The sequence below is a fragment of the Empidonax traillii genome, unplaced genomic scaffold (genome assembly GCF_003031625.1).
Source record: "Empidonax traillii isolate 1590-97213 ecotype Southwest subspecies unplaced genomic scaffold, ASM303162v1 scaffold290:size645333, whole genome shotgun sequence".
In the NCBI taxonomy this organism is placed as follows: domain Eukaryota; kingdom Metazoa; phylum Chordata; class Aves; order Passeriformes; family Tyrannidae; genus Empidonax; species Empidonax traillii.
Window position 1 is genome coordinate 413610 of NW_020955483.1, and position 16840 is coordinate 430449.

General features: G+C 38.8%; 1 protein-coding gene across 3 annotated transcripts in view; it reads right to left on the minus strand.

Moving 5' to 3' along the window:
* Window positions 1–1710: 1710 nt before the first annotated feature.
* Window positions 1711–16840, minus strand: part of PPA2 (pyrophosphatase (inorganic) 2) — a 35076-nt gene continuing 19946 nt past the window's right edge. For 2 of the 3 annotated variants that reach the window (XM_027890505.1, XM_027890504.1), the window contains 5 exons: window positions 10836–10963; window positions 8971–9056; window positions 7496–7565; window positions 2936–2975; window positions 1711–1891 (listed from right to left, as the gene is read on the minus strand). In XM_027890505.1, the coding sequence (XP_027746306.1) occupies window positions 1863–1891; window positions 2936–2975; window positions 7496–7565; window positions 8971–9056; window positions 10836–10963 (353 nt within the window). In that variant the 3' untranslated portion in view covers window positions 1711–1862. Of the gene's footprint in view, window positions 1892–2935; window positions 2976–3045; window positions 6097–7494; window positions 7566–8970; window positions 9057–10835; window positions 10964–16840 lie in introns of those variants that run through there. The other variant, XM_027890503.1, reaches the window with a different exon arrangement.

The following is a 16840-nucleotide window of genomic DNA, read 5'->3' on the forward strand; positions in this document are numbered from 1 at the left end:
TCTCGCACAAAGCCTAATCTGATTTAGAAATTTATTTTTCCTTCTGCATTCATAACCACATTCCAGCAATACACTTAGAAATTGAAAATTACTATTAAAATTATTTTAAGTAAAAATGAAGTAACTTTAAAAAAAAAAAAAAAAGGAAGAAGAAAAGGACAGGACTGACCACTGTATAGGGAAGATAATTTGATTTTACACAGCGCCCTTTATTGTCCAGCTGTCCTTAAGCACTTCACAAAACAGAATGCCTCTGAGGTTTAGTGCCACACAGGCAAATGCAGCAGCTGTTGTGCAAGCTACAAGAGCTCACCTCTAACCAGAGGAAACTCATCCCAAGAGACCCAGTGTGAACAAAAAGGCACTCGAGAAACATTTACTCTATTTAAGAAAAGCTGTAGGTATAATGCTGCATGCATACAGAGTTCTAAAGTATAAAATAAATACAGGAAATTAGTACTATAAAGGTACCTTGGACGCAACATATCCCTTGACTACAAAAAATGAAAGTAGTCCTTAATATCTGAGGTTGATGCTGCATTTTTCATACCACACCTGAACTCTTGTGTATAAAAGAATGCAGGGCTCAGTGCAGACGGGAGAACTTCATCTGCTCCCAAGTGCTGCGGCCCAAACTGACCACTCTGAAGTGACTGGTGTTTATACACTACACAATGTACCAGAGGAGTCTCTAAACCAGGGATATCGTATCCTAAAAACAAAGAAACGTTTCCAAAGGTGAAAACTTTCTTACTAAAAACTTATTCTTTGTATAGGAAAAGTCAGTCCTCTATGGCAAGCCACAGCATAACTTTTTCAGTTCTTTATCTTTCACTTCCATCCTATGTCAGCAGAAACCTTTTGTTTCCGCCACTGTACAAAGCAGACAGTGCTTACCTTTGGTCTCAGTAACAAGCTGGATAAAGCTGTCTGTCTATATTATCATTTCCTCTCTTTCTACTTAACAGCTGGCTTTTTTTGTCTTTAACGAACGCTGTTGTACAGACAAGCCAGATATAATCCTGCAGTAGGAAAAAAATGGCAGATATTTTTACCATGAAAGTACAAAGCTCAGTTCTGTACATTTTATTAATCTTGTCTCATTGAATGAATAACTAACTGTCAAAAACATACACAATTCTAAAAATGGAAGCTTTCCATAAGGAAAATCCTTCCTGTATGATGAAACACACAAGTTATCAAAACAGGATGCTGAACAGAGAGCACACGTGCATCCTTACTTCAATTGTTATGGCGTTAGCCCTTCCTAGTTGAATTAATCTTCGGAGTGATGTTGTATTTGTTTCTCTTAAAGCAAGTATGCTCTGCTCATAACTATGAAGCACACAGAGACAACTGGGCACAAAAGTAAGTACAGCTCAGGAAATAGTCATCTATCAAAGAACATGGTTAACTCCTAAGCCTATTACATAAAGATTACTGTCTACGTGAAATGGATTAAAGTCAGGGTGACCAGAAAAGCCCTAAAATACAAATTAACAGTCTTCTATGCACCCGACGGCTGGATTATTCCAAAATCTGGAAAACAAGGTTGAAGACAACTTATTTCCCATCTCATTCATTACTATACTTCATGAGTGGATACAAGAAATTCTGGAGTTCTGAGACGCAGAAATAAACAAAGCAGCAAGCCCTCCTCTTCCCTCTGTTCCACCCTACACAAAGACAGACATGGAAAGGAAACATTCATATTATAATGGCAGTGTTTATTTACAAGAGGGAAGGTTTACACAAGTTGAAAAGTTGTTTCAATGGGAATCCAACAATTAGTGCTCTTGCCCATCTTCAAAAAAAGGGAAGACTTTAAGATTTGATGATGCACCTTCGGAAGACTTTGACGATCACTTGGGACAAAAGTACCAGAAATCAACTAAAACAACAACAAAAAAAAGTACATCAAGAGTGGCATGAGTTCTATACAACCAGCTGTACACAAACACTTGAAAAAGCAACATTCTGCGCTTTCAGCTACCTCCCCTCCTGTAACAGTCCCTCTGGGTGAGCTCTATGCCCAGCCTGTGCAAAGCAGGGCCCCAAAATAATATCTGTTCACTTTAACAGCTAGTTTGGCTGAAACAATCCTGCAACAAGTTACAACACTGTTGTGACCATCTCTGGAAAACATCAAAGACCAGGCAGATTATGTTCAATTGCCTGTCCGAGGTCTGAGATGTAATACTTTGGTAAATAAATGCTATTTATTGGCATGCCAAATAAAGGCAAATGGAATGCGACTTGTTTTCCCATGACACGGACTACACAGATGTTCCTTCGCAAACAATTTGGAACTCAGCTCATGAATAAGTTTGAGTTAGTGTTTTCATAATTCTCTCCATCTCAAAAAGATCGTATGTCTTCTCTACAGCTCTTGCCAGTAGAAAAATTTTTTTTAAAGTAGTTAAAAATGAAAATGTAAGATGCAGTCTTATTTCTTAAGGAAAAACACATGTTCTGCTAAGAAGAACAACAGTCATAATAGTGAAAAGATAAAGTTTTGTCTTTAGAACCTATATTTGAAAAGTAGGTATGGTTATGTCAATTTTGGGAAAAGGAGCTGTTCATTTGATTAGTTAGCTACTGTGAGGTATGATAAACACTAAGGCAAACCAACCTCTCTCTTCCGCTTTAAGAAGGATAAATGTCATGCATTTGCCTTGCATAATCAGTGACAGAAAAATTTTGTCTTCTCATCTTTTTATGTGGACTACACTTTTATTCAAAAGGAATCTCCCACAAACTATCCATGAATTTCTGTAATGTTCTATATAACAAGGGACAGCCAATATGGTGCGACAGGATATAACTATTATCATTTTCACATACACAAAACCACCTTTTTCAACAAGACAATTATGTCAATTTTTAAAAGCAAGCAGTTAGAGAAACAGTATGGCATCTGGGAAAAAAAAGGTACCTTCTGGGGAAATAGAATCTCCATTCACATGCACTGGTGCCTAAAAAAAAAAAACAACAAACCAAACCCAGGTATCAGTATTTATTTAAGGTTTCGCAGGTAGCACCCAAACTGCTCAAGGCAAGAGGTATTAACAAAACAAGAAGTTTCTGTTGCTCCCACAGGACAATATTCCACCTTACAGATTTCTCACTCCCACTCTACAAATTTCTTTGTTGCTCATAAATGACAAAACAAGCACACAAATAATTAGTGATAGATTAACGCCTTACCTAACTTAAAGGGGATTTTCCTACTCTATCATCACTGAGGATAAGAGGATTTGTTTTTTACATAAAAAAGGGTAAAAGTGCCTTTCCATTTATCACGTTCCACTATAAGATATGCATGTGAACACACACATACACACAAAATTTACATTACACATTTGAAAACAATTTAAAATAAATGTATGGTGATACTCCTTTACAATCACACTTTGACAGAGTAGGATTCAGTTCTGCAGAAAGTGACAATTTGTTTTAAAATTTAGGTCTGACATTTCAAAGCTGGATATGCCACCATTCAACCACAGTATTACACAGCATGTCTTGTCCTGTAACCTAAAGGACAAAATTAAAGCCAGTTTTAACACTGTCTGGAAGCAATCAGCCTTATGATGAGGATGCAACCAGCCTCCACTGCCCTTCCTTAGCACACCACAGCACTTGGACTGAGCTGCACTGGTGTGACATTCCCTGAGCAGGCACAAGGCTCTACACACTGAGGAGAAGGTTGAAGCCTCTGAGGAGGAAAGAGAGTCTTCTTCCCACTTCACTCAGGAAGTCACTTCACCTGCATGGGGGGATTATGTGACTGGTGTGAAAGGATGCACCACTATGACAAACGTAACTCAGGTCTTCCAGGTGACATCACCAGACTATCCCCTCTCTTTCCAGTAAAACCCAAGCTTTATCTCATGAGGCAGGGAGAACCAGTGGTCACCATGTATAAGCAGGCGCCTGCCACTTCTGGGATAATTGCTCAAAAGGTTTGAGACAAGGACTTGGCACATTTCCCCCAGGATCAGATCTAAACCTCATCCCATGGAACCAGGAGTCTCTTCACTACACAACACTTTCAACTGGAACACCATTTAAAAAACAAAAAAATTATTAAAAAATAAACCCCAGACTAAAAAAAACCCACCAATCTTTAGTTTCACAACTGAAAACTGTACAGAAAATTCTGCCTCTAGTAAGTCCCAAATGGAAATGTCCTCACAAAAAGCATGTAGGGAGAAAGGCAATTAAAAGACTTTCCTGATTAGATCTGAATTATTCAAAACACATCAGTAAACATACAGATTCAAATTTGTTTATACATTTTTTTTAAATTACCAGAAAAAAGTCAAATATTTTCCCCTGCAAAACACTGTTCTGCATTTTATCAAAAGAGACATCATCTAGCAAAGCTTTCCTAGCTCACTTTCCATTATTATAAGAGAATAATTATGTGACATGTCTGAGAAACACTGCTCTACTAACTATATATAGATTGTCTTGGAGATTTTCCAACTTGCAAAGTCCTCAACAGCTTCTTCAGAGAGCAAGCAGTTCTTAGGATTAATGTTAAACAAAGGTTTGGCGGTCCTGGTCAGTTTTACAGATGGCAACACTTAAAAGCCTCAAATAAACAGTATATCTTAGAACTAACAGGTTCATCTACAAAGTTCTATTCCTCCTGGTTTATTTTTCAACATATACTGACTGTGAAGCTGAGAAGGAGATGAAACAACTTTCAGAGGCCGGAGAGCACTAGAAATTTTCACCATGTAGTGCTAAAATTCAGCGAGGTTTGTCGTTGCAGGGGTCTGGTGCATTTTTGGCTGGTTCAAGTGAACAGTGTACGTGCTTATACACGTAGATTACCTTCTGTCTCTTTGGGATTGATTGAACGTGGCAACTTTACCTGCTGTGGAATCATTCCTAGTTTGCCACCAATATGGATGGCAGTACACGTACTGGAAACTAACTCAACGGAGTGGAAATTCCCCAATGCAGACAAGCCATTCCAATCCCCATCAGTAAAATACTGAAAGGTCAAACAATTCTGAAATCAACTGTATTAACTTGGGAATTACCCAGTGAAAATCTATATGAAATTCTGATTAGTGCACAATTTGGCAAACATTTGATAAGGATCTGAATGTTTTCCATTTGGTTTTTAGTTACAGTTCTCCTGCTTGCCATGAAAACAGCTCCATAACAATACTGAGTGTTGCCTTTTGGGTTTTGGTGTCTTCTTTTGGGTTTTGTTTGTTTTGGGGTGTTTTTTTTGAGAAAATATATCTGATTTAAGGCAATTAGCACCCACCCAAAATGCCACAATTGGAGTCTGATCCTGGGAACAGAATTGTAGGGAACCAGTTCTCACTGCACAAATAGCTCAGAAATTTTGCAGTAGCTGAGATGTTTCTCACTGTACTTGCATACAAAATCTCTTTCTCAGCTTTCATATTTTGTTTTTATCCAGGAGTTAACAGACGGATATAAACTAGAAGAAAATGTATCTCTTTTACTTAATATAAAAAACCCAACAAAAACCCCAAACAAACCTCCATGCAGATAAACACAGGCAGCTTTCATTTAAAAATCACCATAGCCATTAAAATTCTGCAGCCAACACTCACGTACTTTCCCTTCAGTGTGAAAGAGATGAATGTCTGACAACCAAAGCATGCAGTGTAGTGTACTAGACAAAAAGATACCTGCTTAAAATGTGCAAGTCAGCTTCCCTACTTATATTTAGAATTCAACTGTTCCCTTATTCCTATTTCAAGGCCATTTTAATTTTTTTAGTTATCATAGATTGGCAATTGCATGCAGCATGAGCATATTTAATAGAGTATTGCATATTTTCCCAGTCTGGAAAGTACCAAGAGACAGCACCCTACAAAGACATAATTAAAGACTTAGACTGAACTGAAACAGAACCATGCAATGGAGTATGTGGAGACAACTTCACAGAAATATTATCAATTAAAGAAAAAAATGCGAGGCACAAAAAAGCCAGGAATTCATATTTTTTGATAAGAAGGCAAGATGTCATAATAAAAAAGGTAATATGTTTGATATAAAGTACCTATTTTATGAACTGGTTTTATAAACTTCCTCCCCCCAGAACAAGAAAAAATTTGATTTGTTTTTAAGAGACCAAATAAGGCATGCTGATGATTTAATAATTATTTACCCTACATGCTTCAAAATACAAAGAGCACAGAATGCAAAAGGAAATATTCTTTTGCAGGTTTGTCACCATCCAAATATGTCAGGACTTGAAGTTTTAGTGGCATTTGAAAACTCACTAAAAGTTATTGTAAATGTTAAAGTATAGAGGAGGTAAATATTTGCTTATAGCTGTGATTGACATGTCTAAAAACATACTTGAATTCCAAAATTTGTTTTTCTTTCATTTAAAACTTACAGTCTCATTAATCAACATTCACAAATGCAACGATAAAGAAGTTCTGAAAGCAAGATACCTCAATCAGAAAAAGTTTTGTTTGATACTTCTTTATGACTTAAACCAACTTTTCTTTACAACTGACAGTCTTATTTGCTGGTGACAAAACAGCACCCGGGACAACACATTCTTACTAGAAATGCTGTTGGAATGTTAACCGCACAGACAGTGGATGGCGTGTCCTTTGACACCTGAACTTGCATAATTACTGTGGCTATTGAGGCAAAACACTGGGTGCCCTGGCAGCCACACACATGTGCAAAATACCTGCTGCGCTCCTGTGATCGTGAGCACAGGCTCAGTCAAAGTACATGTTAAAAAAGAAAAAGTAATACTTGGGAGCATTTTTCTCCATGTAATTTCTGTTAACTTTGCTTAATTTCCGGCGTCCAAACTAGCATATTTTGAAATGGAAAAAATTCTCCTCCGCTAACATTTGCACATGAAAGCATCAGACCTGCAGGAAATTTTTCTTGCCTGAACAAGGAAACCTGCATGTTTTAATTTTATGTTAATTTTCAGAATATGATGGGCAATCTTCAAGAAACATTCAAAAAAGCATCCCCCTCTCTTACAGCATTGCATTTAATTATACCAGTAGACAAACAAAGGGTCTGTTTAGTGATTACGGACTACAGTCAGCTAGTCAATGAGTTCTAACGCTGGGTGGTAACTCATGGCAACAGGGAGACAGAGAAGACAGCAGACTAGATACAAATAGCAGTCCATCTTGCTATTCAGGATCAGAAGAAACAGCACTGCAGAGGGAGGAAAAATAATAAAAGAACAAAACCCAAAAAAACCCACCAGAACAGTAATGAACCTGCCAGAAAGCACAATTGGATCACTGCATTGAAAGTTTTATATCACACAGCTTACTCTTCCCCCAGAACCTTCGTGCTCTTCCTATTACTTTATGTCTTAAATTTTTGCTAAAGGACCATTTCAGTTTAGCTACTTTACTTCAGTTTTGGAGCTCTAAATCTTCTTTGCCCATTAATCATTAAAAAAAAAAAAAAAAGGCGGGGGAGGGTGGGGGGGAATAAATACCCTTACCGACTGAACAATTGACCGGGCATCCTCCTCACTGCAACAAAATGGGCTGCCACTCACCAGAACATTTGTGCTGAAAAATTAAATTAAAAACATGCTTTATCAATCAGTGGAAAAGAGCCAGACACAATTAAGTACCTGTGGCAAAAGAAAACAAACCACCTTCACATAGACAGCTCAGAAATGTGTATCTGCAAGAAATGAGGAACTCATAAACACAAAGTAACCAGTAATGCTCAAAGGAACAGGCGCATGGAAGAGTTCATTGTTCCTTTGGGTTTGAGGGGGGTTTTAGGCTCTGCGTTCTACATTAGCGCTCAAACTCAGTGCTTCTGGCTGCCCACTTGGGCACAGTTCAGAGGACCACAGTTAAGAAATTAAATCCCACCAAAAAGTCAGCAGAGATAAGCTGGCACTTCCTGAGAGAGTTGAAGAACGCTTAGACGGCCAGCACAGATGGTGTGAACATCCCCCCCTCTCTTATGCCTTGAAGGATGGACAGATTCTGTGGCAGGTCACAGAAGTATCAGCAGGTTACTTCAGTATCTATCTGCAGTATCTAACAGGAAGGAAAAGCAGGCCAAAATTCTGAGTTTTTAATGTCCTATAGAGTAAACTGCAAGAACTTCAATTCCTCAAAGCAAAACTGCAATTTTAATTCTTTTTTTTTTTAATTTTATCAACATGAAGCTCAAAACTCCTCTTAAATGATAAAGACCAAAATCTGAATATTATCCTACAGTATGCTTGCCATGCAAAAGTAAAATTACCAACCTGTCCAACTGCTAAGGAGTTGGGTAACTGCTGGACAATCAGCTCCAAGAAGGAGAGAGAGAGTCACATTTTCCCAAAGCAGAAGACTACAATAACTACCTGAGAACAGTTTTTCCCAAATCCTTTGTCCTCTGGTTTCCCTAATGACAATCTACAGTCCTTGGAAAGCACCAGCCCTGCTAATCAGGGCCTCTAGTGCCAGAATTGCTAACGCAAACCAGTCCAGAGAGCTTAATAAACTCCATTTTAATTCAGACCAGGCCAAAGGCTAGTAAAGAACAATAGTTTGCTTCTCTCACTCCAGAGATCAACTAAAAAATATGGAATGCTAAGCTGCCAAAGAATTTTGCAACGCAGCAGTGCAGCAGTGAAGGACAGAATAAACAATGACAAGAGGACTGGTACAGGATACCAAGATTCTCCCAACACAATCCCAAACAAACACTCCGGGCAATTCCTCGAAAGCTGAAGCAATCTGTGCCACTTCTATGTAATGCCACTTACCAGTAAATCATCATCATACAAGGTGCAAATAATCAATCATGCTCTACTATCAATTAATTATCAATCAAAACCATGAGTATTCCTGTTATCTCAAAAAAAAAAAAAAATTTTTTTTAAGCGGTTCATGGACAGCTGCAAGGTGTTGAATAGCACCAATACTAGCACAATACAAAGAGCAAGTGATATGACTGGATACTTACCAGTTAATAGTACCTCCATCAGATTTTTTATGAAGCAAAGCTTTCCAGTGTTCATGGGTGGATTTAATAATTTCAGCAGCAAAATCCTAGTTTACATGAAGGAAAGTTTTATGAATTAAAGTGTTATTAAACAGAAAAAAAGCCACAGAACTAGTTTATTAGAACATACTATTTCAAGTGTTATTTTAAAGGGCCTCCTTTGTGGCCTCATTAAATTTCTGGAGAATATAACACCCTTTTTAGTAAAAGAAACAAGTTTCACTATCTTTCAAATATACTGGCTACACATTCAGGACTTCCCTCAGTCCTCAGCCAGAAAATATGAATGCAGCATGAAAGAAATTAAATCAGCACTAGATGCTAAGCAGAACCCTACTGCTGCAGAAAACTGTACCAGGTCCTAAATGGGACAAAGTGTGTGAGCTACGGCTCTGCTGGTACATGTGTGCGTCAGGGTCAGAATTAGGGTCTCCCCTCCAGTGGCAAAATTTGCATTTATTTCATTAATTGCCCAATCATATACTTAAGCATTTGAAAGAACGTAACATGTCAGCTGCTTAACAGTTTCTGTTTGAAACAAAAGTAAGCTTAAAAAAAAATGAAGTAAAATAAGCCCTCAGTATCCAGATGATGATAGCTAGACTGGCTTGCAAAAAAGCTGCCAACAGAACATTCACATTTCCTAACAAGGAGTGACTTGGAAAAGTGCCACTGGAACACTGTGAACTTCACCAGAGCTGCTGGAGCACAGCCACAGCCGCCTGGCCACATCCTGGGTCTCTAGAAATGCTTGAGAATTATTCAAGTGCTCCAAACCAGCTATCTCCAGGCATTTAGTGCCTCCAGGCTGAACTCAATGGCCTGACAGGGGATATGCTGTTCACCTGTGGCTACAGAGCCACACACTACTTTACAGAGCAGGAAAATCTCTAAGAGCTGTTCCTGGGAGAAGAGAGGAGAGATGAGGTTATCAAACATTACAACTCCACACTTTATTGATTTCAAAGACAGTTTTAGTGCAGAAGGGAGTCAGGGCATCTCTTTAACCAGACAAAACATGTAAAGTTGCCTGTGCTGGTTAGAAGGCATTATATAACTTTGACAGCACCCTGCAAGGTGAACTAGCTGACACACGGACATCATTCATTAGAAACCTGTGATTCGTTGCCAAGAATAATCTACAGAGAGTGTGCAATATGCAAGGTGTAAAGCCATTTTACTGAAATCACATTCAATTTCCTCTGGAAAAATCCAGGTATTTTCTTCAAAGAAGTATACTTCTGGGTCCATTCCCCTTTAAAACACTGGCCATTTTAATTGCAGGTAGTTTAAAAAGCCACTCATTTTTTCTAAAAGAAAAAGAAAAGGGGGAAAATATCTTTTCAGCCTTGGAGCAAAACAGTTCAAATGTTTTATACAGAATTACCAGGAAAAAGTATACCTTGAGCAAATACCTAATTTGAGAAAATCTGCAACCCACTGTCAGCATAGCCTTAATAAAATTCAGAAATATTATCAAACAGGACTGAAAAACACCTGAAAAGACAATCTGTTCATTACTCTGAGAGGGAGAATGAAAAATGCCTTGAAAAATGCCTACAAACACACCGATGTGTGTATAAGTCTTAGCAGCATTAGGACTGAATGTTTTTTGCAGAATTCCTTTAATGACCTATGCATTTTCCCTGAATAAAATGTACAGCAGCAAATATTATTTAATCCCAGCCTAATAAATTGTATTTAGAAGTCCCTCACATCAAAATTCTTTTCATTAAACCTCCTCCTTCACAGTTCCAAAAATTCTAGGAGGTATTACAGAGGCCACATGACAGAATGATGCATCTTTAATTTTGCATTATCATCACCTTGTCTTTAAATTCTCCATTAAAAGCAAAATGATTTTCCGGTTTATCATCAGGGACTTTATACAATCGGAACCAGTCAACTGTAGCCTCAAGGTAACCTGGTTTGTGCTTCTTGACATCATCGATATCTGTAGGTTAAAAAAAAAAAAAAAAAAAAAAAAAAAAAAAAAAAAAAAAAAAAAAAAAAAACCAACAGAACAACAAAAGAATGGATCGTTTTTAATCACAGGTTTTGTAACGATCATTTTTTAAAATTTCCTAGAGGATCTGCAAGCAATTTGATTGCACTGAGCACTTTCAAAGTCATTGGGGAACTTCACTTTATTACATTTGCTGCCCAGAGTTGAATATCTTATGATTTCACAACCATACTAAGCAGGTAAACCAGTTGCCTCCTGACATTTGTTAATTAAGACCCAAAGGGACAATGAATAAAAGGACCATATTTGTGACAGAAGAAGAAGAAAATTCCATATTTATAGACTTTCATCTCAGTAGGTATCTCTTGCAATACTTAAGATTATTCACTGAGGTAATTTTTTTTCCCCAGCAACTGCAGGGGCTACAAGCTTTTTTTGTTAATGAAAGAATAGCCAGTAAAAACAATTTCAACACATGGATTTTTAAACTAGCACCTCAAAACAAAATACAGACATGACTTCTCAAACTTGCATTAAAGGCATCCCTTTGCTCATGTGACTTCCAAATTCAGCCCCTTCAGTAAAAGATAGATACATGCCAGGAGCACTAAACACTAACTTTACTGATAACACCATGGTATCTGCATATAATAAGCATATCAAAATGATAAGCAACTCCACCTCTACCTCTATAATCCCAATGTGCAAAGATGTTAACAGGACACGTATGCCATTTGTGGGACACCCTTGTGAGGCAGAGATGAACACTGCCACAGTGTGTACATAGAGATTAAACAGTCACATAGTAATTCTGCTTGAAGACTACACTGCTCTATCAAAGATGCAGCTCATGATCTTAAACGCTTACCTGCTGTGCAAATCAAATTTTACTGGCTTGTCCTTTGAGACTACCACCACTTCTGTCACTTGCAGTGGGGTGGTCCTATCAACCCATCGGCAAATTAACTCTCTGGCAGTATGTTTATGTGGAAAAGCCTTCAATACTTTTCTACTTGATTTTGATACAAAAAAGGATTTTATCTGTTCCAGAAACTGAGTACTTTGTCACTGGTGTAATCTTTCTGTCTATTTCCCTTTCACAGTCACTTTTGAGGGAAATGGGAACTGACTTCTTATTGCTGTAGTCTTCCACCTATTTCATAGCCTCACTCTGCTCAGGCTGCCTTCTATGGTGTTACTCTCCTTCTCTACTGTTTTGCAAGTCACTCACTCATGTCTCTCTTCTTTGTTCTCTCTTGCTTTCTCTCTCAATACTGCTTGGCTACTTCATTCTCTTCTCCCATAGATATTTCTCATTTAATGACATCTGCTGATTCCTGATAAGATACTCTTCTGTCTACCCAGTCCTAAAAAACAGATATTCAGAGTTGTTTGGTCCACGGAATTGACACCTATTCACGTGCTTTCCATCTTGAAGTGCCTAAATGTCTTTTCAAAATTTCATCGTGAACCTGAACAAAGACATTAAAGTATTTTTAAAGAGAATACTAAGAGAAGAGGAAAGGTCTTGTGCTACAGACCATTCAGTTCTCAGCAGACCACCATGAAAGATGACATGTGGACTGAACTGCCAGGCCAAACCTCTGTGAGAAGATATGCTGAGTATTCATCAGCATCTGATAGATGCCACTCCCAAATTCCACTGCATTACACACTACCCAAAGAATAAAGCACAAAACCTTGAAGAACCCCATGTAAATTTTTGCTTCTGCACACACTTCATAGGGCTACGTGTTTATGGACTCAGAGTAAAACACATTTTGAACTTGGCTGCTGGCCATCTGTCTGTAGGAGATCAGGGATTTGCATTGGCAGAATCCCAGAAAAAAAGCAAGGGCACATAAGGCTGTGCTAGAGGCAGGTCGTCTAGCTGGAATACGTGTTTAAGAGCACAAGAGGCATTTCACTAAGATGGGTGGGCAAGACCAACCAGATGGAACGATTTAGAAAAGGGTGGGATCTTAGTTGGAGCCAGAATGCTTCATTTGGGCACTTAATAAAACTGCAGCTCCAAATCGGTTTCAGGGATACAGTGTATCTTCCTGTTCTCTCCAAGCAAAAGAATATCCCTCCTCCAACTTGAATCCTTGTCATCTCCTCCTCTTCTGAGGTCTGAATTCACAATTAATAGCATTTGTTGAAGAGACAGTATCTCCTCAAGTCTGTAAAGCAAATCAGGCTGCTGCAGCAATGTCCTTGGCTCCCAGCAGTGGACAAACTCCAGATCTCCATCTCCAGACACTACTTAAATTCAAGCACACTTTCTCACACTGCTGCTCCTTTTTTCTGGTTCCTGTTCCAGCAAATGTCTCTCCTAACTCTGCTACTCCATTCCCTCTACTTGGTTATTTGCTTCCTATTCCCATAAAAACTGTTCATCAAAAATGCTTTACTGTCTACTGACACTTGGTCCTTCTCATCTCTTGTCCCTTATAAATAAGTTTTAAAGATTAGAATAGGCTTTGGGACAGCCTTTACTTCCTTATGATAGGGATGACCATCTTTGTGGATAGAATTATCTCCCTGAATTTCACACTCTCTTTTAACAGAAAACACCTTGCCTAGCTAAAATGACTAAACAGAATCAGGCTATTATATGGCTGCATTATATGGCTGCTGAATATTCTGGTTTTGAGGACTTAAGACAGGCATTGGCTGCTTTTATTTCCTTGGTTCCTGGCAAGTTATTTTCCTTCATCCCTGTGCTTCATGTCACTAGTCTTTACTATGAAGGACAGCTACTGAGCATCAAATGAAGCTTAAGTGCTTGAAGGAAAAAAAAGAGATCCAAACCATCTGTATTATAGTGGGAGTTGGTGGCAAGCAACAGGAAAAAGTGCAACAATGCAACAAAACAAACAAACAAACAAATTGATCCTATTGCTGTGGAGTCAGCACATAGTTCAAAATACAAGGAAAACAGCAGCTCTCGCATCACTCAACAGCCACCTGATCAGTTCATTACAACTCGCCACAGAAAAACTTGAGAGACAGCTCGTGTTCCACTCTGCGATCCAAACAGCCTCTTTGGGACATCAGGTGGAAAAGGAGAAAAACATACTCAGGAAACAGAAGAGTAAGCAAAGAAAGGTAAAAGAAAAGATCACAATAAGCAGTACCGTGATTTACTGCACTGATATCTACAGAAGATAGATGCAAATTATTTCAATTAAAAAAAAATTTAAAAAAAAAAAAAAAAAACACCAAAAAAAACAACAACACAACTTAGATGTTGTTTCTGCAGCAAACACTGTTAAGATACTTTTTTCAGACCCTGACTGTTTACCTTCCCTCAGAGCTATGTACTTACACTGATGTCAAAAGGAGCAAAGGCAGGTTTGGGAGTAGCAAGCATGCACATGGCCCACAGACTATGGCAGTTCATCTCTGCAAGCCAGCCCCGCTCAAAATGACAGAGTAGAAAGGCCAGGCTGCCGCAGGTACAGCCAGCATGGACCCCACTGGGCTCCAGGTGGTTATTTCTTCATACTGCCTACATAAAACCACAGGTCTCACTTTTCTGGGCACCAAAGTTAAGCACCAAGATTTAAAAAGAGATGGCTGATCACAATAAAGTTTGCAGTTTAGTCTCAATAAGGAAAATCTCCAGAGGTTGGCACAAAGAACTGCTGCTAGCCCTCTGTCAAGGGAGTGAGCAAATGCTAACGCAGATCCCACTTCTATCTGGCTTTACGAAAGAGAGCAACAAAAGCATTTGCACAAAACTACCATTTTTAGTACAACAGATGCTGCTTCTTGCAAGCAAAGCTAAAGCAACATGCTTGCAGCAAGCTTTCTAAACAAGGTCTGTGGGAAGAGAGGACATATGTTTTTAATAACATCTTATAAACATTTACAGGAAGCAGCAGCTACATTCCATATAAAGGCATTTGGTGTATTTTGAGCAGGGGGTAGGAGGGGAGCCTTGGTACAGATAATTAATTTCTTTATACTGAGTGCTTACACAAATCCACAACAAAGGTTTTATGGGCCTCTGCTGCTTCTCTGCATATAAATATATTCACATGCAAGGAAGGGTCTGTAACAATATATACAATATACTTTGGTTTTGCCATTTAGGGTTTGATCACTTAACTCTACCTTGAGATGCACTTTGTAAAAGCAGCATGGCAACACAGCACAGTTAACTACACTAGTGCCAGCAAAAGGCAGAGCAACAAAGCCAGCAGACATCACCAACTGCTGCTGAATACATCCAGGCACCTTTCCAGTGAGCAATAGCAAAAAATGGCTGCTAAGATTCCAGACAAGTAGAACACCTCCCAGATGCCACCCAGCATACATGACTAGTCCAACGTGCTGAAAGAAGGTGAGATGACCTTTTGAAAGTCAGACTCTTCATAAGCTGCTCCAAACACAATTCCTGCTTCAGTTGCCAATGACTTTTAAAACCTCTTGGCCAACATGAAGAGGCACATAGATTTAGACCAAATCACAGCATGAAAACATCACTCTTCCTTTACGGTCTCAACCTAGTAAAGCACATCGGATATGCATGTAAACTCCAATATATTAAGTTCAATCCAAATTATGAGGTAAGCAGACATGCAGCCTTTCTACTCCTGGCTACTATTTCCCAGAAGAAAAAAAATCCAAACCAATCAACCAAAATAAAAATTAAAAAAAAAAAATCAACCTATTACATCACCAAGATTTAGTGTTTCAGTCTGCAAGGAGCTTTAGGTCCTTTCTCAGAGTTGCTTGGTCTAAAGTTGCTTTGCTGGTCCAATAATGGCCATCTGCCTAGCAACTGCATGAGCAGAAAGACAATAGCCAGTAAATAAATCTGAAGATGTCTAGTTTTAGCCTAAAAGAAACTTTCTCACACACATATCTGCATCTGATATACAGCCTGTATTTGGTGTGAGACTGTCCCCACGCCCACCAGAATTAAGTGCTATTATTTCAAACAGATTGCCTTCCAAAATCAGTCAAAAACGACACTAAGCCCCTGCCATTCCCACTGATGACACAGTTCCCACTTGAATAGGTGCTGAGCATTGCTAATTATTCCTGGGTATTGTCACTGTAAATTAGAGTTGCTTATTGCTCTGTGTGAAGGAGAGAGTTCTAGGCGGGGTTTCCAATTTAAACCAGTATTTATCAATAAATGCCTGCAGGACACAGTACAGCAGAGTGCTATGAATGAACAATGAGAACCACTCAGAAGTTGGGACTGCTCAGTTTTAAGTTCTGTGAAGCCTCAGAAAAATCAGTGGCACTTATGAGAACGCTCACGATCCTGGATGGAGAATATACAGAGTACCTGGGGTGTGCTTAAAGCGGCAAGAGGAGTTAACACACTGCGCGGGCTCAGGATGGGGCTTGCGAGTAATCACCGCTCTGGTGTCTCGGAATTATCTTTTCCAAATGTTCACTGGGGGCTGTGCACATACTGAGCTGAAAGCAAATGTGATGATTCTCAGTCCGATTGTAAATGTTTAACAAATGATACAAAAATGACCGGACAGGATTAGAAGGCAACACTTAGCCTCATCTTCCCCAGGAGGCCACCTCTGTAACACAGCAGCATGTCAATTACCGAGGAGAGACCAGTTTTATCTGTAGCTGCCATCCCTTTACGCTGAAATAATTAACAACTTAGGGAAGGGGGAAAAGCAAGTATAAAAGGACATATTGTACTGCCGGCTCCAACAGATTTGTTTGTTTTCAGACAGAAGAATGATTGCTGTTAAACACTGCAAGCCAGTCATGTTTTGTGAAAGCAGATGGGGGCTTTTACCCCCCTTTTCTTTCTTTTGTAAATCCTATGCTGCAACTCCAATCCCAAAGGGAAATCATATTAAATTGGATCAATATTTC